The 25,071-nt window shown below is 46.7% G+C and overlaps 1 protein-coding gene across 6 annotated transcripts in view; it reads left to right on the top strand.

Annotated features, from left to right (window-relative positions):
* LOC146036532 (uncharacterized) overlaps nt 1-25,071 on the top strand; it is a 151,790-nt gene that overhangs the window by 33,317 nt on the left and 93,402 nt on the right. For 4 of the 6 annotated variants that reach the window (XM_083160511.1, XM_083160508.1, XM_083160510.1 and 1 more), the window contains exons 4-7: nt 3,219-3,402; nt 12,125-12,238; nt 17,253-17,366; nt 17,896-18,079. In XM_083160511.1, the coding sequence (XP_083016637.1) occupies nt 3,355-3,402; nt 12,125-12,238; nt 17,253-17,366; nt 17,896-17,949 (330 nt within the window). In that variant the 5' untranslated portion in view covers nt 3,219-3,354 and the 3' untranslated portion in view covers nt 17,950-18,079. Of the gene's footprint in view, nt 1-3,218; nt 3,403-12,124; nt 12,239-12,767; nt 12,952-17,252; nt 17,367-17,895; nt 18,080-25,071 lie in introns of all 6 variants that reach the window. The other 2 variants (XR_014460832.1, XR_014460833.1) reach the window with 2 other exon arrangements.

Raw genomic sequence — 25,071 nt, 5'->3', positions numbered from 1 at the left:
TGTATGTGCACCTTTACTGCCGGCCCGATTGCTGTTCATGTGTGCAATGTGTAGTGACCAACCTTGAAAGGAGTGTACACCGGAAGATGCTGTGGCTTTGGTCTCAAATTGCATTTGGGGATTCTTTGCTGGATACAGGGAGGAAAATCACGCAGCGGCCTTGCACTTTTTCTCACTTGATAAATATTCCCAGACCTGGGCAGGATCCCACGGCCAGGCTCTGGAGGATGAGGGACTTCCGGCAGCACTGTGGTCCCTATGACGCCCTCGGAAGTCTTATTGGGGACACAGACACGGTTTCTCTCCACTCGCGTCTTGATAAACTTGGCCTTGCTTCCGTAGGTCATTGTGCTGCGGGATTCTTCATAAGCACTATCCGCAGGGCTGATGTGCGTGATCATAACCAATTGGCTTTTCCCACTCAGTGCTCCCTTTAGCAGCCAGGTCAGCTTGCTGTCCCGATAGTTTATATGGCTGCCTGGTCTGTCACGCAGCGCCATGATACACATCCTGAGGGTAAGAAGGGATCGGTTGATGTATCCTCCTTCTTTCATGGTCTGGCCGCTGTTCTTAGTCTGGCTTGCTCGTTCTGATCCCGCAAGGTCTACCATGTACAACTTGCCTGTGCTCACACTATCACTGGCTGTCTGCTTTATGGTGACCTGCAATACTGCATGTGAGCGGGATGATGTCTTATTAGCGGCTGTGGGAGCTTCTGTGCGCCGCTTGTTGCCCTTCTTCAGCAGGGTCATGGCTTCCTCAGGAGTGCTAAGGGAGAATGTAGAAATCCCTTCTATGTTGGTGTTGCCATTGGGATCCTCTCTGAGGACCAAAGACCTAGAGGAAGGTCTTAATAGGTCTCGAATGGTTTCATTATAGATCTCCGCGTATGATAATGATACGGAGAAATTCTTTTTTTTCCCAGTCTCCTCAATGGCTTTAAACAGGTCCTTCAGGGAGCGATATATTACTCCAGGGTCGCGGTCCTTACCCATCATGGTGAAGGTCTTTCCGGTGCCTGTGGGGCCGTAGGCAAATATGGCAGCATTGTACCCGGACAGGATGTCACCCAATAAGGGCTTCACTGTGGAATCATACACAGTCTCCTGGGTAGCTGCCTGGTCAAACACCTGGTTAAATTGGAATGTTGTTTCTCTTGTCCTGGTGGAGCGCAGGACATCGTTAGGATCCTCACCGGGGTCCTGCAATAGCACTGTCTGCGGTCCGAGCTGGTGTGTGATGCATCGGGCGCGGTTCTTAGTCTCCATCAAATTAACGGGACGGATGCGCAGAGCGACAGTCATTTGGTGGTCTATAGCTTTATTAGCTTTCGCCTTCTTCATTTTATATCAAACTTCAATCTTCAGAAAAGAGTGAAAAATTATCTGTGTTGGCACAAGTCCAGCAATATTAGATATGACTCAGGAAGCAGTCAGCTGCCAGTGTTCTACCCATCACAGCCCATTGTGACATCATCGGCCCATTGTGACATCATCGGCCCATTGTGACATCACTAGCTGCCATGTGGCAGAAGGGCACTGCTATGTATCTCATCCAGGGTCTGCTGTTACAGAAGTGGTATCGTCTTCTGGTCCCCCTGGGATGCCTTACCTCTTACTTATTTACGTGATAAAAGTTAATAGGCACAAAGAACCTTTTATCTCTGCATGTTTGTAGCCATACACAGCAGTGGGAGCAATTGTATTAGTTCTGAAAGTAAAGAAAATATATGTTGCCCACAGATGCCAGTGGAAGTGCGCCTCCAGTGGCCAAATTATTAATTACTTTAGTATAGTGTGAATACTGCTTCATCTCTCGCGGCAGTTTTATAATCAGGAGAAATATACTAACCATGTACAGTTACCTTGTAATAAACCAGCTCATGTCCTCTCTTTCTGCAGTACAATGCATTAAGGACCGCCAAGGATATTATGCCAAGGATCCTTACAAAAACCATGATGGGGACTGGGACAGATGAGGATATGTTAATCCAAATTCTCATCACCAGGGCAGAGGTAACAGGCTATAGTTTGAGAATGGACATTGTGCTGCTAGGAGGACGCAGAGTGTTTCTCACTGATAAGATCACAACATGTGCTGTATGGCCATTCACACAAATTAGGGCCCTTATTCAGATCTGATCGCAGAACAAATTTGTTCTCAAAATGGGCAAAACCATGTGCCCTCCAGGTGGGACGGGATGCGGTCATTTGGTCTACTGCATTATGGTCGACAGTCATTAGGTCGAATCCATTAGGTCGACATGCTAAAAGGTCGACATGACTCTAGGTCGACATGGGAAAAGGTCGACATGATTCTAGTTCGAAAGGCCATTAGTTCGACAGGTCATTAGTTCGACAAGGTCATTAGTTCGACATTGTCTATGTCGACATTCACAAGGTCGACATGGAGTTTTTCACTGTTTTTTGAGCCAACATGTGCCGACAGGCGGTATTTCATGCCCTACCATCCACTAGGGCGTGGTGGGAGAATAAAATAGTGTGCCGAGCGTAGCGAGGCACCGTGCCCGACGCATTGCGAGCGCAGCGAGCGATGCGAGGGGATGCAGTGCACTTTAAACTGTGTCCATGTCGACTGTGTTGACATTCAGGTAAAAAAACAGTGAAAAACCCCATGTCGACCTTGTGAATGTCGACATAGACAATGTCGAACTAATAACCTTGTCGAACTAATGACCTTGTCGAACTAATGACCTGTCGAACTAATAGACCTTTCGACCTAGAATCATGTCGACCTTTTCCCATGTCGACCTAGAGTCATGTCGACCTTTTAGCATGTCGACCTAATGGATTCGACCTAATGACTTTCGACCATAATGCAATAGACCAAATGATCCCAACCCGGTGGGACAGATGTAACATGTGTAGAGAGAGTTAGATTTTGTTTCTGTGCAGGGTAAATACTGACTGCATTATTTTGACACTGCAATTTAGATTTCAGTTTCAAAACACCCCACCCAAATGTAACTCTCTCTGCACATGTTACATCTGCCCCACCTGCAGTGCACAAGGTTTTGCCCATATCGAGAACAATTTTGTACTGCGATCAGATCTGAATAAGGGCCTAGGTCAATCCATTTTATTTAACAACATTATCAGAACAATTGGTCTTTTGTTAAAGTTTATTTCACCATTTTTCCAATTGGCTGTATTATAATTTCTATATTGTATCATTTCTGTTCTTGTCATTTGCTACAGATATGCCGGAGCGACTGGATGCTGTGCAGGCTGTTCTGTGGGACAAGGAAATAGGAGTCTGGTTGGACTTTAATATAGAGGATCATAGACACAATCCAAACTTCTACCCCACCAACTTGGCTCCACTTTGGGCCTCATGTTACTCTGGCACGAGGCTGTGGACAAAGCAGTCTCCTACTTAGAGGTAATTAATTATCTTGTATTATATTATTTTTCTATTTGTTCCTAATTGTATTACATACTCCAGGCTTGCCTACCCTCCTGGAATTGCCGTGAGGCTCCCGAAAATCGGGTCCCCCGGGAAGGTGGGCAATCCTCCCGCATTGGCCAGGCAGCCCCCTTCCCTGCAGCACAAAATGACCTTTTTTTGTGGGTCCGCGAATTACGTTGTTTGACTGTCGTGGGGGTGGGGCTTGATGACGTCTGCCTGTCCCGCCCCCCTGACTTGCTGCTGTCAGCAAGTATGACATACTCCTATGGTATTGATGCCATCTGTTAATATCGAAATTCGTGCAGACCCTAGTGCGGGATCAAAACCTAAACACTTGCCAATACTGAGAGAGCGGTCCAATCAGGAACTATAGGTGCGCCATGTATCCCAGAATTCCAATGGCAGGCCAGGTTCATGCCACTGGAAAAGTTTATTTACAAACGCATTATTACTGGTTACTACTGAAGTAATATGTAAGAATATATATAATGTAATATAACGTATGAAGTAGCTTTTATGAACTTGGCAGAGTATATATAATGGGGTATATTGGTTTGCAAATCCACTGTACTGGTTTCTCATTTCCCTACAGTATTTGGCATGATGTTACATTACCTATTTGCTTTCTCAATGCCAAAACGTAAAAAAAAAAAAAACTTTTTGAAAAATAAAACTGATTTAAAATCTTACTTATATTGTCTGTATTATTTATAAATAGTGATAAAGATTTTCATGAATAGATGAGCAGGACCCTCATCCCTCGTGTGCTTTCCTTCTCTTAATGTCCCATACACTATGCGATTTGGGCCAATTCCGGTAGATCAAGCTGAGATATTGGGTGAAATCGGTCCAAATCGCATGTGTATAATATCCGTTCTGATGCACAGTCCTGTGTTCATCGGAGCGGAGTCGGAGGTTGGACATTCGGCGGGGGATCAGGTGCGACTTCTCCCTTCAGAGAATTTGCATAGTGCATGGGGGCCTTTACTTAAGCCGTCTTTGATAGCACCAAACCCTGTGGTTTTCTACCACGCTGATACCCTGCGGATGTAGCTATAGTTATGTGCCCTGTACTTGTCCTCTATTGTATTCAGCTGTAGGTCACTGTTTCCCTCATTTGTATATGTACTCTGTAATTGGGCCCGGGGGATCCTTTGTGGTGCCATATAAATAAAGTATAATAACCATAATAATATGCGACCAGTGGCAAACGCAGGATTTTCAGAAGGGGGTTTCCAGAGGGGCGGAGCAAAGCACGGAGATGGACACTTAGGTGACCCAGTATATGCCGGGTCAGTTAAAGTATTATAGATAGACCAAATGTATATAAATAATATTAATAATAAAAAAAAAAAATATATATATATATATACATACATACACATACATACATACAGGGGCGTCAACAGCAGTGTAGACCCCTGCGCATAGCAATGTATTGGGGCCCCTGTCAGGAATGTGCTATGAAGCCCCATCACCCATCTACTGGTAGTGTCCTAGCATAATTATTAAAAGATCTATGTATCAGAATCAACTTTATTGGCCATGTGTGCTTGTGCACACTAGGAATTTTTTGTGGATCGTATTACATAACAAGAATACAATAAAACCACTAACAGCACACATTATGTATAACTGACTGACGTACCTGGCATTGTCCTGGTTTAAGCCTTTGAGTTATTAAATTATCAATGAGTTGGATATAACGGTTATCATTTATAAATAATTGGCAGCTCTTCCAACACACCCATGGGGTGGCTGCTGAGTGTCGTTTTTTTTTTGTTGGGGTTTCGCCAGTAGCCCTATTCCCCAGTTTTCCTTCAGGTGTAAAAGTTTCCATACACGTTACAATTATTGAATACAGTATTGTATATAATACTGTATACAATAATTGTAACGTGTATGGGTACCTTTACTGCCAGCCCGATTGCTGTTCATGTGTGCAATGTGTAATGACCAACCTTGAAAGGAGTGTACACCGTAAGATGCTGTGGCTTTGGTCTCAAATTGCGGTTGGGGATTCTTTGCTGGATACAGGGAGGAAAATCACGCATCGGCCTTGCACTTTTTCTCACTTGATAAATATTCCCAGACCTGGGCAGGATCCCACGGCCAGGCTCTGGAGGATGAGGGACTTCCGGCAGCACTGTGGTCCCTCTGACGTCCTCGGAAGTCTTATTGGGGACACAGACACGGTTTCTCTCCACTCGCGTCTTGATAAACTTGGCCTTGCTTCCGTAGGTCATTGTGCTGCGGGATTCTTCATAAGCACTATCCGCAGGGCTGATGTGCGTGATCATAACCAATCGGCTTTTCCCGCTCAGTGCTCCCTTTAGCAGCCAGGTCAGCTTGCTGTCCCGATAGTTTATATGGCTGCCTGGTCTGTCACGCAGTGCCATGATACACATCCTGAGGGTAAGAAGGGATCGGTTGATGTATCCTCCTTCTTTCATGGTCTGGCCGCTGTTCTTAGTCTGGCTTGCTCGTTCTGATCCCGCAAGGTCTACCATGTACAACTTGCCTGTGCTCACACTATCACTGGCTGTCTGCTTTATGGTGACCTGCAATACTGCATGTGAGCGGGATGATGTCTTATTAGCGGCTGTGGGAGCTTCTGTACGCCGCTTGTTGCCCTTCTTCAGCAGGGTCATGGCTTCCTCAGGAGTGCTAAGGGAGAATGTAGAAATCCCTTCTATGTTGGTGTTGCCATTGGGATCCTCTCTGAGGACCAAAGACCTAGAGGAAGGTCTTAATAGGTCTCGGACGGTTTCATTATAGATCTCCGCGTATGATAATGATACGGAGAAATTCTTTTTTTCCCCAGTCTCCTCAATGGCTTTAAACAGGTCCTTCAGGGTGCGATATATTACTCCAGGTTCGCGGTCCTTACCCATCATGGTGAAGGTCTTTCCGGTGCCTGTGGGGCCGTAGGCAAATATGGCAGCATTGGACCCGGACAGGATGTCACCCAATAAGGGCTTCACTGTGGAATCATACACAGTCTCCTGGGTAGCTGCCTGGTCAAACACCTGGTTAAATTGGAATGTTGTTTCTCTTGTCCTGGTGGAGCGCAGGACATCGTTAGGATCCTCACCGGGGTCCTGCAATAGCACTGTCTGCGGTCCGAGCTGGTGTGTGATGCATCGGGCGCGGTTCTTAGTCTCCGTCAAATTAACGGGACGGATGCGCAGAGCGACAGTCATTTGGTGGTCTATAGCTTTATTAGCTTTCGCCTTCTTCATTTTATATCAAACTTCAATCTTCAGAAAAGAGTGAAAAATTATCTGTGTTGGCACAAGTCCAGCAATATTAGATATGACTCAGGAAGCAGTCAGCTGCCAGTGTTCTACCCATCACAGCCCATTGTGACATCATCGGCCCATTGTGACATCATCGGCCCATTGTGACATCACTAGCTGCCATGTGGCAGAAGGGCACTGCTATGTATCTCATCCAGGGTCTGCTGTTACAGAAGTGGTATCGTCTTCTGGTCCCCCTGGGATGTCTTACCTCTTACTTATTTACGTGATAAAAGTTAATAGGCACAAAGAACCTTTTATCTCTGCATGTTTGTAGCCATACACAGCAGTGGGAGCAATTGTATTAGTTCTGAAAGACAGGGCCGGCGCCACCATTAGGCAAATCTAGGCATTTGCCTAGGGCGCCGGCCACTGGAGGGCGGCATTTTGTGCCGCCCGGTTACCTGTCCTACGGCGCTGTGTATTTAAATCTGGTGGCGGAGGCAGCGGGGGTCCCTGCAGTCCATTAGAAATCACGAGCGCTATCCGCCGGGCTATGCGGAAGCGCTTCTAGTGTGAAAACTCTGGCAGCACGGCGCACACTGATCTCAGCCAATCAGCATGCTGCCAGTGTCTTCACACTAGAAGCGCTTCCGCATAGCCCGGCGGATAGCGCTCGTGATTTCTAATGGACTGCAGGGACCCCCGCTGCCTCCGCCGCCGGATTTAAATACACAGCGCCGCAAGACAGGTACCCCCCCTGGCACCGGGGCGCCCCCACCCCGACTCGCCTGGGGCGCTCCGGTGCCTTGCACCGGCCCTGCTGAAAGAAAATATATGTTGCCCACAGATGCCAGTGGAAGTGCGCCTCCAGTGGCCAAATTATTAATTACTTTATTATAGTGTGAATACTGCTTCATCTCTCGCGGCAGTTTTATAATCAGGAGAAATATACTAACCATGTACAGTTACCTTGTAATAAACCAGCTTATGTCCTCTCTTTCTGCAGTACAATGCATTATAGACCGCCAAGGATATTATGCCAAGGATCCTTACAAAAACCATGATGGGGACTGGGACAGATGAGGATATGTTAATCCAAATTCTCATCACCAGGGCAGAGGTAACAGGCTATAGTTTGAGAATGGACATTGTGCTGCTAGGAGGACGCAGAGTGTTTCTCACTGATAAGATCACAACATGTGCTGTATGGCCATTCACACAAATTAGGGCCCTTATTCAGATCCGAAAATCGGGTCCCCCGGGAAGGTGGGCAATCCTCCCGCATTGGCCAGGCAGCCCCTGCACCCTCTTCCCTGCAGCACAAAATGACCTTTTTTTGCGGGTCCGCGAATTACGTTGTTTGACTGTCGTGGGGGTGGGGCTTGATGACGTCTGCCTGTCCCGCCCCCCTGACTTGCTGCTGTCAGCAAGTATGACATACTCCTATGGTATTGATGCCATCTGTTAATATCGAAATTCGTGCAGACCCTAGTGCGGGATCAAAACCTAAACACTTGCCAATACTGAGAGAGCGGTCCAATCAGGAACTATAGGTGCGCCATGTATCCCAGAATTCCAATGGCAGGCCAGGTTCATGCCACTGGAAAAGTTTATTTACAAACGCATTATTACTGGTTACTACTGAAGTAATATGTAAGAATATATATAATGTAATATAACGTATGAAGTAGCTTTTATGAACTTGGCAGAGTATATATAATGGGGTATATTGGTTTGCAAATCCACTGTACTGGTTTCTCATTTCCCTACAGTATTTGGCATGATGTTACATTACCTATTTGCTTTCTCAATGCCAAAACGTAAAAAAAAAAAAAAATTTTGAAAAATAAAACATTTAAAATCTTACTTATATTGTCTGTATTATTTATAAATAGTGATAAAGATTTTCATGAATAGATGAGCAGGACCCTCATCCCTCGTGTGCTTTCCTTCTCTCAATGTCCCATACACTATGCGATTTGGGCCAATTCCGGTAGATCAAGCTGAGATATTGGGTGAAATCGGTCCAAATCGCATGTGTATAATATCCGTTCTGATGCACAGTCCTGTGTTCATCGGAGCGGAGTCGGAGGTTGGACATTCGGCGGGGGATCAGGTGCGACTTCTCCCTTCAGAGAATTTGCATAGTGCATGGGGGCCTTTACTTAAGCCATCTTTGATAGCACCAAACCCTGTGGATTTCTACCACGCTGATACCCTGCGGATGTAGCTATAGTTATGTGCCCTGTACTTGTCCTCTATTGTATTCAGCTGTAGGTCACTGTTTCCCTCATTTGTATATGTACTCTGTAATTGGGCCCGGGGGATCCTTTGTGGTGCCATATAAATAAAGTATAATAACCATAATAATATGCGACCAGTGGCAAACGCAGGATTTTCAGAAGGGGGTTTCCAGAGGGGCGGAGCAAAGCACGGAGATGGACACTTAGGTGACCCAGTATATGCCGGGTCAGTTAAAGTATTATAGATAGACCAAATGTATATAAATAATATTAATAATAAAAAAAAAAAAATATATATATATATATATATATATATATATATATATATATATATACATACATACACATACATACATACAGGGGCGTCAACAGCAGTGTAGACCCCTGCGCATAGCAATGTATTGGGGCCCCTGTCAGGAATGTGCTATGAAGCCCCATCACCCATCTACTGGTAGTGTCCTAGCATAATTATTAAAAGATCTATGTATCAGAATCAACTTTATTGGCCATGTGTGCTTGTGCACACTAGGATTTTTTTGTGGATCGTATTACATAACAAGAATACAATAAAACCACTAACAGCACACATTATGTATAACTGACTGACGTACCTGGCATTGTCCTGGTTTAAGCCTTTGAGTTATTAAATTATCAATGAGTTGGATATAACGGTTATCATTTATAAATAATTGGCAGCTCTTCCAACACACCCATGGGGTGGCTGCTGAGTGTCGGTTTTTTTTTGTTGGGGTTTCGCCAGTAGCCCTATTCCCCAGTTTTCCTTCAGGTGTAAAAGTTTCCATACACGTTACAATTATTGAATACAGTATTGTATATAATACTGTATACAATAATTGTAACGTGTATGGGTACCTTTACTGCCAGCCCGATTGCTGTTCATGTGTGCAATGTGTAATGACCAACCTTGAAAGGAGTGTACACCGTAAGATGCTGTGGCTTTGGTCTCAAATTGCGGTTGGGGATTCTTTGCTGGATACAGGGAGGAAAATCACGCAGCGGCCTTGCACTTTTTCTCACTTGATAAATATTCCCAGACCTGGGCAGGATCCCACGGCCATGCTCTGGAGGATGAGGGACTTCCGGCAGCACTGTGGTCCCTCTGACGCCCTCGGAAGTCTTATTGGGGACACAGACACGGTTTCTCTCCACTCGCGTCTTGATAAACTTGGCCTTGCTTCCGTAGGTCATTGTGCTGCGGGATTCTTCATAAGCACTATCCGCAGGGCTGATGTGCGTGATCATAACCAATCGGCTTTTCCCGCTCAGTGCTCCCTTTAGCAGCCAGGTCAGCTTGCTGTCCCGATAGTTTATATGGCTGCCTGGTCTGTCACGCAGCGCCATGATACACATCCTGAGGGTAAGAAGGGATCGGTTGATGTATCCTCCTTCTTTCATGGTCTGGCCGCTGTTCTTAGTCTGGCTTGCTCGTTCTGATCCCGCAAGGTCTACCATGTACAACTTGCCTGTGCTCACACTATCACTGGCTGTCTGCTTTATGGTGACCTGCAATACTGCATGTGAGCGGGATGATGTCTTATTAGCGGCTGTGGGAGCTTCTGTACGCCGCTTGTTGCCCTTCTTCAGCAGGGTCATGGCTTCCTCAGGAGTGCTAAGGGAGAATGTAGAAATCCCTTCTATGTTGGTGTTGCCATTGGGATCCTCTCTGAGGACCAAAGACCTAGAGGAAGGTCTTAATAGGTCTCGGACGGTTTCATTATAGATCTCCGCGTATGATAATGATACGGAGAAATTCTTTTTTTCCCCAGTCTCCTCAATGGCTTTAAACAGGTCCTTCAGGGTGCGATATATTACTCCAGGTTCGCGGTCCTTACCCATCATGGTGAAGGTCTTTCCGGTGCCTGTGGGGCCGTAGGCAAATATGGCAGCATTGGACCCGGACAGGATGTCACCCAATAAGGGCTTCACTGTGGAATCATACACAGTCTCCTGGGTAGCTGCCTGGTCAAACACCTGGTTAAATTGGAATGTTGTTTCTCTTGTCCTGGTGGAGCGCAGGACATCGTTAGGATCCTCACCGGGGTCCTGCAATAGCACTGTCTGCGGTCCGAGCTGGTGTGTGATGCATCGGGCGCGGTTCTTAGTCTCCGTCAAATTAACGGGACGGATGCGCAGAGCGACAGTCATTTGGTGGTCTATAGCTTTATTAGCTTTCGCCTTCTTCATTTTATATCAAACTTCAATCTTCAGAAAAGAGTGAAAAATTATCTGTGTTGGCACAAGTCCAGCAATATTAGATATGACTCAGGAAGCAGTCAGCTGCCAGTGTTCTACCCATCACAGCCCATTGTGACATCATCGGCCCATTGTGACATTATCGGCCCATTGTGACATCACTAGCTGCCATGTGGCAGAAGGGCACTGCTATGTATCTCATCCAGGGTCTGCTGTTACAGAAGTGGTATCGTCTTCTGGTCCCCCTGGGATGTCTTACCTCTTACTTATTTACGTGATAAAAGTTAATAGGCACAAAGAACCTTTTATCTCTGCATGTTTGTAGCCATACACAGCAGTGGGAGCAATTGTATTAGTTCTGAAAGACAGGGCCGGCGCCACCACTAGGCAAATCTAGGCATTTGCCTAGGGCGCCGGCCACTGGAGGGCGGCATTTTGTGCCGCCCGGTTACCTGTCCTACGGCGCTGTGTATTTAAATCTGGCGGCGGAGGCAGCGGGGGTCCCTGCAGTCCATTAGAAATCACGAGCGCTATCCGCCGGGCTATGCGGAAGCGCTTCTAGTGTGAAAACTCTGGCAGCACGGCGCACACTGATCTCAGCCAATCAGCATGCTGCCAGTGTCTTCACACTAGAAGCGCTTCCACATAGCCCAGCGGATAGCGCTCGTGATTTCTAATGGACCGCAGGGACCCCCGCTGCCTCCGCCGCCGGATTTAAATACACAGCGCCGCAGGACAGGTACCCCCCCGGCACCGGGGCGCCCCCACCCCGACTCGCCTGGGTCGCTCCGGTGCCTTGCACCGGCCCTGCTGAAAGAAAATATATGTTGCCCACAGATGCCAGTGGAAGTGCGCCTCCAGTGGCCAAATTATTAATTACTTTAGTATAGTGTGAATACTGCTTCATCTCTCGCGGCAGTTTTATAATCAGGAGAAATATACTAACCATGTACAGTTACCTTGTAATAAACCAGCTCATGTCCTCTCTTTCTGCAGTACAATGCATTAAGGACCGCCAAGGATATTATGCCAAGGATCCTTACAAAAACCATGATGGGGACTGGGACAGATGAGGATATGTTAATCCAAATTCTCATCACCAGGGCAGAGGTAACAGGCTATAGTTTGAGAATGGACATTGTGCTGCTAGGAGGACGCAGAGTGTTTCTCACTGATAAGATCACAACATGTGCTGTATGGCCATGCACACAAATTAGGGCCCTTATTCAGATCTGATCGCAGAACAAATTTGTTCTCAAAATGGGCAAAACCATGTGCCCTCCAGGTGGGACAGATGTAACATGTGTAGAGAGAGTTAGATTTTGTTTCTGTGCAGGGTAAATACTGACTGCATTATTTTGACACTGCAATTTAGATTTCAGTTTCAAAACACCCCACCCAAATGTAACTCTCTCTGCACATGTTACATCTGCCCCACCTGCAGTGCACAAGGTTTTGCCCATATCGAGAACAATTTTGTACTGCGATCAGATCTGAATAAGGGCCTAGGTCAATCCATTTTATTTAACAACATTATCAGAACAATTGGTCTTTTGTTAAAGTTTATTTCACCATTTTTCCAATTGGCTGTATTATAATTTCTATATTGTATCATTTCTGTTCTTGTCATTTGCTACAGATATGCCGGAGCGACTGGATGCTGTGCAGGCTGTTCTGTGGGACAAGGAAATAGGAGTCTGGTTGGACTTTAATATAGAGGATCATAGACACGATCCAAACTTCTACCCCACCAACTTGGCTCCACTTTGGGCCTCATGTTACTCTGGCACGAGGCTGTGGACAAAGCAGTCTCCTACTTAGAGGTAATTAATTATCTTGTATTATATTATTTTTCTATTTGTTCCTAATTGTATTACATACTCCAGGCTTGCCTACCCTCCTGGAATTGCCGTAAGGCTCCCGAAAATCGGGTCCCCCGGGAAGGTGGGCAATCCTCCCGCATTGGCCAGGCAGCCCCCGCACCCCCTTCCCTGCAGCACAAAATGACCTTTTTTTGTGGGTCCGCGAATTACGTTGTTTGACTGTCGTGGGGGTGGGGCTTGATGACGTCTGCCTGTCCCGCCCCCCTGACTTGCTGCTGTCAGCAAGTATGACATACTCCTATGGTATTGATGCCATCTGTTAATATCGAAATTCGTGCAGACCCTAGTGCGGGATCAAAACCTAAACACTTGCCAATACTGAGAGAGCGGTCCAATCAGGAACTATAGGTGCGCCATGTATCCCAGAATTCCAATGGCAGGCCAGGTTCATGCCACTGGAAAAGTTTATTTACAAACGCATTATTACTGGTTACTACTGAAGTAATATGTAAGAATATATATAATGTAATATAACGTATGAAGTAGCTTTTATGAACTTGGCAGAGTATATATAATGGGGTATATTGGTTTGCAAATCCACTGTACTGGTTTCTCATTTCCCTACAGTATTTGGCATGATGTTACATTACCTATTTGCTTTCTCAATGCCAAAACGTAAAAAAAAAAAAACTTTTTGAAAAATAAAACTGATTTAAAATCTTACTTATATTGTCTGTATTATTTATAAATAGTGATAAAGATTTTCATGAATAGATGAGCAGGACCCTCATCCCTCGTGTGCTTTCCTTCTCCTAATGTCCCATACACTATGCGATTTGGGCCAATTCCGGTAGATCAAGCTGAGATATTGGGTGAAATCGGTCCAAAACGCATGTGTATAATATCCGTTCTGATGCACAGTCCTGTGTTCATCGGAGCGGAGTCGGAGGTTGGACATTCGGCGGGGGATCAGGTGCGACTTCTCCCTTCAGAGAATTTGCATAGTGCATGGGGGCCTTTACTTAAGCCATCTTTGATAGCACCAAACCCTGTGGTTTTCTACCACGCTGATACCCTGCAGATGTAGCTATAGTTATGTGCCCTGTACTTGTCCTCTATTGTATTCAGCTGTAAGTCACTGTTTCCCTCATTTGTATATGTACTCTGTAATTGGGCCCGGGGGATCCTTTGTGGTGCCATATAAATAAAGTATAATAACCATAATAATATGCGACCAGTGGCAAACGCAGGATTTTCAGAAGGGGGTTTCCAGAGGGGCGGAGCAAAGCACGGAGATGGACACTTAGGTGACCCAGTATATGCCGGGTCAGTTAAAGTATTATAGATAGACCAAATGTATATAAATAATATTAATAATAATAAAAAAAAAAATATATATATATATATATATATATATATATACATACATACACATACATACATACAGGGGCGTCAACAGCAGTGTAGACCCCTGCGCATAGCAATGTATTGGGGCCCCTGTCAGGAATGTGCTATGAAGCCCCATCACCCATCTACTGGTAGTGTCCTAGCATAATTATTAAAAGATTTATGTATCAGAATCAGAATCAACTTTATTGGCCATGTGTGCTTGTGCACACTAGGAATTTTTTGTGGATCGTATTACATAACAAGAATACAATAAAACCACTAACAGCACACATTATGTATAACTGACTGACGTACCTGGCATTGTCCTGGTTTAAGCCTTTGAGTTATTAAATTATCAATGAGTTGGATATAACGGTTATCATTTATAAATAATTGGCAGCTCTTCCAACACACCCATGGGGTGGCTGCTGAGTGTCGTTTTTTTTTTGTTGGGGTTTCGCCAGTAGCCCTATTCCCCAGTTTTCCTTCTGGTGTAAAAGTTTCCATACACGTTACAATTATTGAATACAGTATTGTATATAATACTGTATACAATAATTGTAACGTGTATGGGTACCTTTACTGCCAGCCCGATTGCTGTTCATGTGTGCAATGTGTAATGACCAACCTTGAAAGGAGTGTACACCGTAAGATGCTGTGGCTTAGGTCTCAAATTGCGGTTGGGGATTCTTTGCTGGATACAGGGAGGAAAATCACGCAGCGGCCTTGGACTTTTTCTCACTTGATAAATATTCCCAGACCTGGGCAGGATCCCACGGCCAGGCTCTGGAGGATGAGGGACTTCCGGCAGCACTGTGGTCCCTCTGACGTCCTCGGAAGTCTTATTGGGGACACAGACACGGTTTCTCTCCACTCGCGTCTTGATAAACTTGGCCTTGCTTCCGTAGGTCATTGTGCTGCGGGATTCTTCATAAGCACTATCCGCAGGGCTGATGTGCGTGATCATAACCAATCGGCTTTTCCCGCTCAGTGCTCCCTTTAGCAGCCAGGTCAGCTTGCTGTCCCGATAGTTTATATGGCTGCCTGGTCTGTCACGCAGCGCCATGATACACATCCTGAGGGTAAGAAGGGATCGGTTGATGTATCCTCCTTCTTTCATGGTCTGGCCGCTGTTCTTAGTCTGGCTTGCTCGTTCTGATCCCGCAAGGTCTACCATGTACAACTTGCCTGTGCTCACACTATCACTGGCTGTCTGCTTTATGGTGACCTGCAATACTGCATGTGAGCGGGATGATGTCTTATTAGCGGCTGTGGGAGCTTCTGTGCGCCGCTTGTTGCCCTTCTTCAGCAGGGTCATGGCTTCCTCAGGAGTGCTAAGGGAGAATGTAGAAATCCCTTCTATGTTGGTGTTGCCATTGGGATCCTCTCTGAGGACCAAAGACCTAGAGGAAGGTCTTAATAGGTCTCGGACGGTTTCATTATAGATCTCCGCGTATGATAATGATACGGAGAAATTCTTTTTTTCCCCAGTCTCCTCAATGGCTTTAAACAGGTCCTTCAGGGTGCGATATATTACTCCAGGTTCGCGGTCCTTACCCATCATGGTGAAGGTCTTTCCGGTGCCTGTGGGGCCGTAGGCAAATATGGCAGCATTGTACCCGGACAGGATGTCACCCAATAAGGGCTTCACTGTGGAATCATACACAGTCTCCTGGGTAGCTGCCTGGTCAAACACCTGGTTAAATTGGAATGTTGTTTCTCTTGTCCTGGTGGAGCGCAGGACATCGTTAGGATCCTCACCGGGGTCCTGCAATAGCACTGTCTGCGGTCCGAGCTGGTGTGTGATGCATCGGGCGCGGTTCTTAGTCTCCGTCAAATTAACGGGACGGATGCGCAGAGCGACAGTCATTTGGTGGTCTATAGCTTTATTAGCTTTCGCCTTCTTCATTTTATATCAAACTTCAATCTTCAGAAAAGAGTGAAAAATTATCTGTGTTGGCACAAGTCCAGCAATATTAGATATGACTCAGGAAGCAGTCAGCTGCCAGTGTTCTACCCATCACAGCCCATTGTGACATCATCGGCCCATTGTGACATCGGCCCATTGTGACATCACTAGCTGCCATGTGGCAGAAGGGCACTGCTATGTATCTCATCCAGGGTCTGCTGTTACAGAAGTGGTATCGTCTTCTGGTCCCCCTGGGATGTCTTACCTCTTACTTATTTACGTGATAAAAGTTAATAGGCACAAAGAACCTTTTATCTCTGCATGTTTGTAGCCATACACAGCAGTGGGAGCAATTGTATTAGTTCTGAAAGACAGGGCCGGCGCCACCACTAGGCAAATCTAGGCATTTGCCTAGGGCGCCGGCCACTGGAGGGCGGCATTTTGTGCCGCCCGGTTACCTGTCCTACGGCGCTGTGTATTTAAATCTGGCGGCGGAGGCAGCGGGGGTCCCTGCAGTCCATTAGAAATCACGAGCGCTATCCGCCGGGCTATGCGGAAGCGCTTCTAGTGTGAAAACTCTGGCAGCACGGCGCACACTGATCTCAGCCAATCAGCATGCTGCCAGTGTCTTCACACTAGAAGCGCTTCCGCATAGCCCGGCGGATAGCGCTCGTGATTTCTAATGGACTGCAGGGACCCCCGCTGCCTCCGCCGCTGGATTTAAATACACAGCGCCGCAAGACAGGTACCCCCCCTGGCACCGGGGCGCCCCCACCCCGACTCGCCTGGGGCGCTCCGGTGCCTTGCACCGGCCCTGCTGAAAGAAAATATATGTTGCCCACAGATGCCAGTGGAAGTGCGCCTCCAGTGGCCAAATTATTAATTACTTTAGTATAGTGTGAATACTGCTTCATCTCTCGCGGCAGTTTTATAATCAGGAGAAATATACTAACCATGTACAGTTACCTTGTAATAAACCAGCTCATGTCCTCTCTTTCTGCAGTACAATGCATTAAGGACCGCCAAGGATATTATGCCAAGGATCCTTACAAAAACCATGATGGGGACTGGGACAGATGAGGATATGTTAATCCAAATTCTCATCACCAGGGCAGAGGTAACAGGCTATAGTTTGAGAATGGACATTGTGCTGCTAGGAGGACGCAGAGTGTTTCTCACTGATAAGATCACAACATGTGCTGTATGGCCATTCACCCAAATTAGGGCCCTTATTCAGATCTGATCGCAGAACAAATTTGTTCTCAAAATGGGCAAAACCATGTGCCCTCCAGGGGGGACAGATGTAACATGTGTAGAGAGAGTTAGATTTTGTTTCTGTGCAGGGTAAATACTGACTGCATTATTTTGACACTGCAATTTAGATTTCAGTTTCAAAACACCCCACCCAAATGTAACTCTCTCTGCACATGTTACATCTGCCCCACCTGCAGTGCACAAGGTTTTGCCCATATTGAGAACCATTTTGTTCTGCGATCAGATCTGAATAAGGGCCTAGGTCAATCCATTTTATTTAACGACATTATCAGAACAATTGGTCTTTTGTTAAAGTTTATTTCACCATTTTTCCAATTGGCTGTATTATAATTTCTATATTGTATCATTTCTGTTCTTGTCATTTGCTACAGATATGCCGGAGCGACTGGATGCTGTGCAGGCTGTTCTGTGGGACAAGGAAATAGGAGTCTGGTTGGACTTTAATATAGAGGATCATAGACACAATCCAAACTTCTACCCCACCAACTTGGCTCCACTTTGGGCCTCATGTTACTCTGGCACGAGGCTGTGGACAAAGCAGTCTCCTACTTAGAGGTAATTAATTATCTTGTATTATATTATTTTTCTATTTGTTCCTAATTGTATTACATACTCCAGGCTTGCCTACCCTCCTGGAATTGCCGTGAGGCTCCCGAAAATCGGGTCCCCCGGGAAGGTGGGCAATCCTCCCGCATTGGCCAGGCAGCCCCCGCACCCCCTTCCCTGCAGCACAAAATGACCTTTTTTTGCAGGTCCGCGAATTACGTTGTTTGACTGTCGTGGGGGTGGGGCTTGATGACGTCTGCCTGTCCCGCCCCCCTGACTTGCTGCTGTCAGCAAGTATGACATACTCCTATGGTATTGATGCCATCTGTTAATATCGAAATTCGTGCAGACCCTAGTGCGGGATCAAAACCTAAACACTTGCCAATACTGAGAGAGCGGTCCAATCAGGAACTATAGGTGCGCCATGTATCCCAGAATTCCAATGGCAGGCCAGGTTCATGCCACTGGAAAAGTTTATTTACAAACGCATTATTACTGGTTACTACTGAAGTAATATGTAAGAATATATATAATGTAATATAACGTATGAAGTAGCTTTTATGAACTTGGCAGAGTATATATAATGGGGTATATTGGTTTGCAAATCCACTGTACTGGTTTCTCATTTCCCTACAGTATTTGGCATGATGTTACATTACCTATTTGCTTTCTCAATGCCAAAACGTAAAAAAAAAAAAAAATTTTTGAAAAATAAAACTGATTTAAAATCTTACTTATATTGTCTGTATTATTTATAAATAGTGATAAAGATTTTCATGAATAGATGAGCAGGACCCTCATCCCTCGTGTGCTTTCCTTCTCTTAATGTCCCATACACTATGCGATTTGGGCCAATTCCGGTAGATCAAGCTGAGATATTGGGTGAAATCGGTCCAAATCGCATGTGTATAATATCCGTTCTGATCACAGTCCTGTGTTCATCGGAGCGGAGTCGGAGGTTGGACATTCGGCGGGGGATCAGGTGCGACTTCTCCCTTCAGAGAATTTGCATAGTGCATGGGGGCCTTTACTTAAGCCATCTTTGATAGCACCAAACCCTGTGGTTTTCTACCACGCTGATACCCTGCGGATGTAGCTATAGTTATGTGCCCTGTACTTGTCCTCTATTGTATTCAGCTGTAGGTCACTGTTTCCCTCATTTGTATATGTACTCTGTAATTGGGCCCGGGGGATCCTTTGTGGTGCCATATAAATAAAGTATAATAACCATAATAATATGCGACCAGTGGCAAACGCAGGATTTTCAGAAGGGGGTTTCCAGAGGGGCGGAGCAAAGCACGGAGATGGACACTTAGGTGACCCAGTATATGCTGGGTCAGTTAAAGTATTATAGATAGACCAAATGTATATAAATAATATTAATAATAAAAAATATATATATATATATATATATATATATATATACATACATACACATACATACATACAGGGGCGTCAACAGCAGTGTAGACCCCTGCGCATAGCAATGTATTGGGGCCCCTGTCAGGAATGTGCTATGAAGCCCCATCACCCATCTACTGGTAGTGTCCTAGCATAATTATTAAAAGATCTATGTATCAGAATCAGAATCAACTTTATTGGCCATGTGTGCTTGTGCACACTAGGAATTTTTTGTGGATCGTATTACATAACAAGAATACAATAAAACCACTAACAGCACACATTATGTATAACTGACTGACGTACCTGGCATTGTCCTGGTTTAAGCCTTTGAGTTATTAAATTATCAATGAGTTGGATATAACGGTTATCATTTATAAATAATTGGCAGCTCTTCCAACACACCCATGGGGTGGCTGCTGAGTGTCGTTTTTTTTTTGTTGGGGTTTCGCCAGTAGCCCTATTCCCCAGTTTTCCTTCAGCAGTGTTCGCGAAAACCACCCAAAAAAGTGGGTCCCGGGGACCCTTCACTTCTAAAAATTGGGGTCCTACCGGACCTTTTCTGGGTCCCAACGGAATAAAGCCTCCTCTCCCCTTCTCCCCAGCATGGCTCATGTGGGACGGGGGGAAGTATCAATTGGCACACTCGCATAAAGATACATATATACTGGAAACGATCTAAACATGAAAACAGGGACACTGCGCGCCGCAGGCGCGCGCTAAAATTTTAGGGCATGTTTTTTGGGGGGAAGTGGTGTGGTCACATAGTAGTACACATTACAGCACATACAGTAATGCCCAGTACACATTACAGCACACACTGTAATGCCCAGTACACATTACAGCACACACCGTAATGCCCAGTACACATTACAGCACACACCGTAATGCCCAGTACACATTACAGCACACACCGTAATGCCCAGTACACATTACAGCACACACCGTAATGCCCAGTACACCATACAGCACACACCGTAATGCCCAGTACACCATACAGCACACACCGCTATGCCCAGTACACATTATAGCACACACCGCTATGCCCAGTACACATTATAGCACACACCGCAATGCCCAGTACACATTATAGCACACACCGCTATGCCCAGTACACATTATAGCACACACCGCAATGCCCAGTACACATTATAGCACACACCGCAATGCCCAGTACACATTATAGCACACACCGCAATGCCCAGTACACATTATAGCACACACCGCAATGCCCAGTACACATTATAGCACACACCGCAATGCCCAGTACACATTATAGCACACACCGTTATGCCCAGTACACATTACAGCCCACACCGTTATGCCCAGTACACATTACAGCCCACACCGTTATGCCCAGTACACATTATAGCACACACCGTTATGCCCAGTACACATTACAGCCCACACCGTTATGCCCAGTAAACATTACAGCCCACACCGTTATGCCCAGTACACATTATAGCAAACACTGTTATGCCCAGTACACATTATAGCAAACACTGTTATGCCCAGTACACATTATAGCAAACACCGTTATGCCCAGTACACATTATAGCACACACCGTTATGCCCAGTACACATTATTGCACACACCGTTATGCCCAGTACGCATTATAGTACACACGTAATGCCCAGTACACATTATAGTACAGTGATTTTTATTTACAGTATTTATTATAGCAAAATAAGTGCTGCTTACCTACATGCTTGTTGCTAGGCGTTTTATGCTCCTTGCAGGGGTTATATGCTTGGGGGGGGGGCATTTTATGCTGGTTGCCACAGGGGAGGGGGCATTTTATGCTGGTTGCCCCATGAGGTGGGGAGGCATTTTAGGTTCGTTGCCACAGTGGAGGGGGGGGGCATTTTTTGATTGTTGCCACGGGGAGGGGGGGGGTGTCGTTTCCCAAAGGCTGGAAAACATGTCGACATGCTGCTCAGCAGAGTAGGTGAGCGGGCTATCAGCGCGGCGGGGGACTGGATGTGGCTGGAATAGCTGACACCCTGCTCTGAGTTGCTTTAGCCACATCCAGTCCCCCACCACCCTGACAGCCTGCTCATCTACTCTGCTGAGATGGCTGTTACATCTGCATCCCATCCTGTCCCCCCCTCTCAGCAGTGGAATGAACTTACATGGCGGGAGGGGGACGCACAGTGACTCGGTAACCCAGGGCTTGACAAATCTTTCTAAAATCTAGGAGCCAGGACAAAAGTTTAGGAGCCAAAGTAAATTTGTCTCCCCCCACTGCAGACCTGCTCACAGATTCCACATCCAGTCCATGCCTACACACCTGTGCCCCCAGGTTAATTAACCAGCCCTGGACCTGGATCCCATTGTATTATACAAGGGGAGGGGGGACACTTGTATAATCCACCACTGTCTGTGCGCCTCCTGCAGCTGTCCTTTTTAATTGTATGTATATGTGACTTGAGAGCTTTAAATGAGGGAGCGGGCAGCGCTGGTTAGTGAGGGCGGAGGGGGAGAAGGGGAGTCCGGCAGCGCTGGCGCTAGTTAGTGAAGTAGGAGCGGGAGAGGGCAGCGCTGACGCTGCTCAGGCAGGAGGGGGAGAAGGGGAGTCGGGCAGCACTGGTGCTGGTTAGTGAGGACAGAGGGGTAGAGGGCAGCGCTGCCGCTGCTCAGGCAGGAGGGGGAGAAGGGGAGTCGGGCAGCACTGGTGCTGGTTAGTGAGGACAGAGGGGTAGAGGGCAGCGCTGCCGCTGCTCAGGCAGGAGGGGGAGAAGGGGAGTCGGGCAGCACTGGTGCTGGTTAGTGAGGACAGAGGGGTAGAGGGCAGCGCTGCCGCTGCTCAGGCAGGAGGGGGAAAAGGGGAGTCGGGCAGCGCTGGCTAGTGATGACGGAGGGGGAGAAGGGGAGCCCGGCAGTGCTGGCGCTGGTTAGTGAAGACGGAGAGGGCAGCGCTGCTGCTGCTGCTCAGGCAGGAGGGGGAGAAGGGGAGTCGGGCAGCGCTGGCTAGTGAGGACGGAGGGGGAGAAGGGGAGTCCGGCAGGGCTGGTGCTGGTTAGTGACGACCAGATTCTGCTCGTGGTCTCAAAATGCAGGGCGCGCGGCTTTATGGTGTGCGCAGCAAAACCTACAGAGATTGGCTGTCGGGCAGCCTCTATTCAATGATTGGGTCCCCGCGGCCGCTGCTGTGATTGGCTCACGGCGGCGGCTCACATCTTTAGTACAGCGCGTCCTCGGGGACCCCTTTAGTTTTAAAATCTGAGTCCCCGGGGACCGTTTTCGGGTAAAATACGCGATATAGCGCGTTTTTGCGAACCCTGCTTCAGGTGTAAAAGTTTCCATACACGTTACAATTATTGAATACAGTATTGTATATAATACTGTATACAATAATTGTAACGTGTATGGGTACCTTTACTGCCAGCCCGATTGCTGTTCATGTGTGCAATGTGTAATGACCAACCTTGAAAGGAGTGTACACCGTAAGATGCTGTGGCTTTGGTCTCAAATTGCGGTTGGGGATTCTTTGCTGGATACAGGGAGGAAAATCACGCAGCGGCCTTGCACTTTTTCTCACTTGATAAATATTCCCAGACCTGGGCAGGATCCCACGGCCAGGCTCTGGAGGATGAGGGACTTCCGGCAGCAATGTGGTCCCTCTGACGTCCTTGGAAGTCTTATTGGGGACACAGACACGGTTTCTCTCCACTCGCGTCTTGATAAACTTGGCCTTGCTTCCGTAGGTCATTGTGCTGCGGGATTCTTCATAAGCACTATCCGCAGGGCTGATGTGCGTGATCATAACCAATCGGCTTTTCCCGCTCAGTGCTCCCTTTAGCAGCCAGGTCAGCTTGCTGTCCCGATAGTTTATATGGCTGCCTGGTCTGTCACGCAGCGCCATGATACACATCCTGAGGGTAAGAAGGGATCGGTTGATGTATCCTCCTTCTTTCATGGTCTGGCCGCTGTTCTTAGTCTGGCTTGCTCGTTCTGATCCCGCAAGGTCTACCATGTACAACTTGCCTGTGCTCACACTATCACTGGCTGTCTGCTTTATGGTGACCTGCAATACTGCATGTGAGCGGGATGAGGTCTTATTAGCGGCTGTGGGAGCTTCTGTGCGCCGCTTGTTGCCCTTTTTCAGCAGGGTCATGGCTTCCTCAGGAGTGCTAAGGGAGAATGTAGAAATCCCTTCTATGTTGGTGTTGCCATTGGGATCCTCTCTGAGGGGAAGGGCTTGATGACGTCTGCCTGCCCCACCCCCCTGACTTGCTGCTGTCGGGTATCCTCTCCGGGCTTTAACACATTGTTACACACCATAATTCCTATTACATGTTATAACTAGAGACCGGATTATATGCATTTGCATATAAGTGCAGTACAGTATTGCTGCTTTCAAACCGCAAAACTGGCTTTGACCCTGTATTTGAAAACGTTTCCAAAAACGGGTCTGCCAGATAAAACCCCTTTCACACCGCAGCTCTTAAACAGTATATTACCGTGTAAGTGCCGATTTTTTGACACTGGCAGACCCGTTTTTGGAAACTTTCCAAATACAGGGTCAAAGCCAGTGCAGCCTTCAGCCCTCCCCCCCGAGCGCGTGTCGACAACCCCCGCGCGTGTCGACGCCCCCCCGCGCGTTTCGACGCCCCCGCACGTGTCGACTTTTAAGAAAAGTGACTTTTGGAAAATGGCTGCCCCCATACGAAAGACAGTTTTTTTAAACAGTTTTTCCTATGGGGCAGCCATTTTGTGAAAGACACTTTTTTTCATAAGTGCTTCCGACCATACACAACTGCAGTGCCGGGATCCATAACGGAGGTACCGGCTGCACGGGGGTAGGTCGACACGGGGGGCGTCGACACGCGCGCGCGGGGGGGGGGGGCGCGGGGCAGCTCCAGTGCTGTGAATATTTAATGAGCGCTCATTAAATATTCACTGCGCTGAATTTAGGACCCAGCTCATTGGCTGGGTCCTAAATACTGTTTCAGACCCGATTTTGAGCCTAAAATACCGGGTCTGAAATGGGTAGGACCCTGCATTTTAAACGGTTAGAAAAAACTGTATTTTCTAACCGGTAAAGTGGTCCTGCACCTTTCAGACCGCACAGATTACCGTTTTAAAACGGTAAAAAAACGGCAATATACCGTTTACAAAGTGCGGTCTGAAAGGGGCATATTTGTGTCACTGCTGGAGGCATTATATCAATTTATCTGCTGGGGGCATTATATCCATTTATCTGCTGGGGGCATTATATCCATTTATCTGCTGGGGGCATTATATCCATTTATCTGCTGGGGGCATTATATCCATTTATCTGCTGGGGGCATTATATCCATTTATCAGCTGGGGGCATTATATCCATTTATCTGCTGGAGGCATTATATCCATTTATCTGCTGGGGGCATTATATCCATTTATCTGCTGGGGTATTATATCCATTTATCTGCTGGGGGCATTATATCCATTTATCTGCTGGGGGCATTATATCCATTTATCTGCTGGGGGCATTATGTCCATTTATCTGCTGGGGGCATTATATCCATTTATCTGCTGGGGGCATTATTCCATTTTACTGCTGCGGGCATTATATCCATTTATCTGCTGGGGGCATTATATCCATTTATCTGCTGGG

The sequence above is a fragment of the Crinia signifera genome, chromosome 9 (genome assembly GCF_055691185.1).
Source record: "Crinia signifera chromosome 9, ASM5569118v1, whole genome shotgun sequence".
In the NCBI taxonomy this organism is placed as follows: domain Eukaryota; kingdom Metazoa; phylum Chordata; class Amphibia; order Anura; family Myobatrachidae; genus Crinia; species Crinia signifera.
This window is presented reverse-complemented; position numbering and strand designations above follow the sequence as displayed.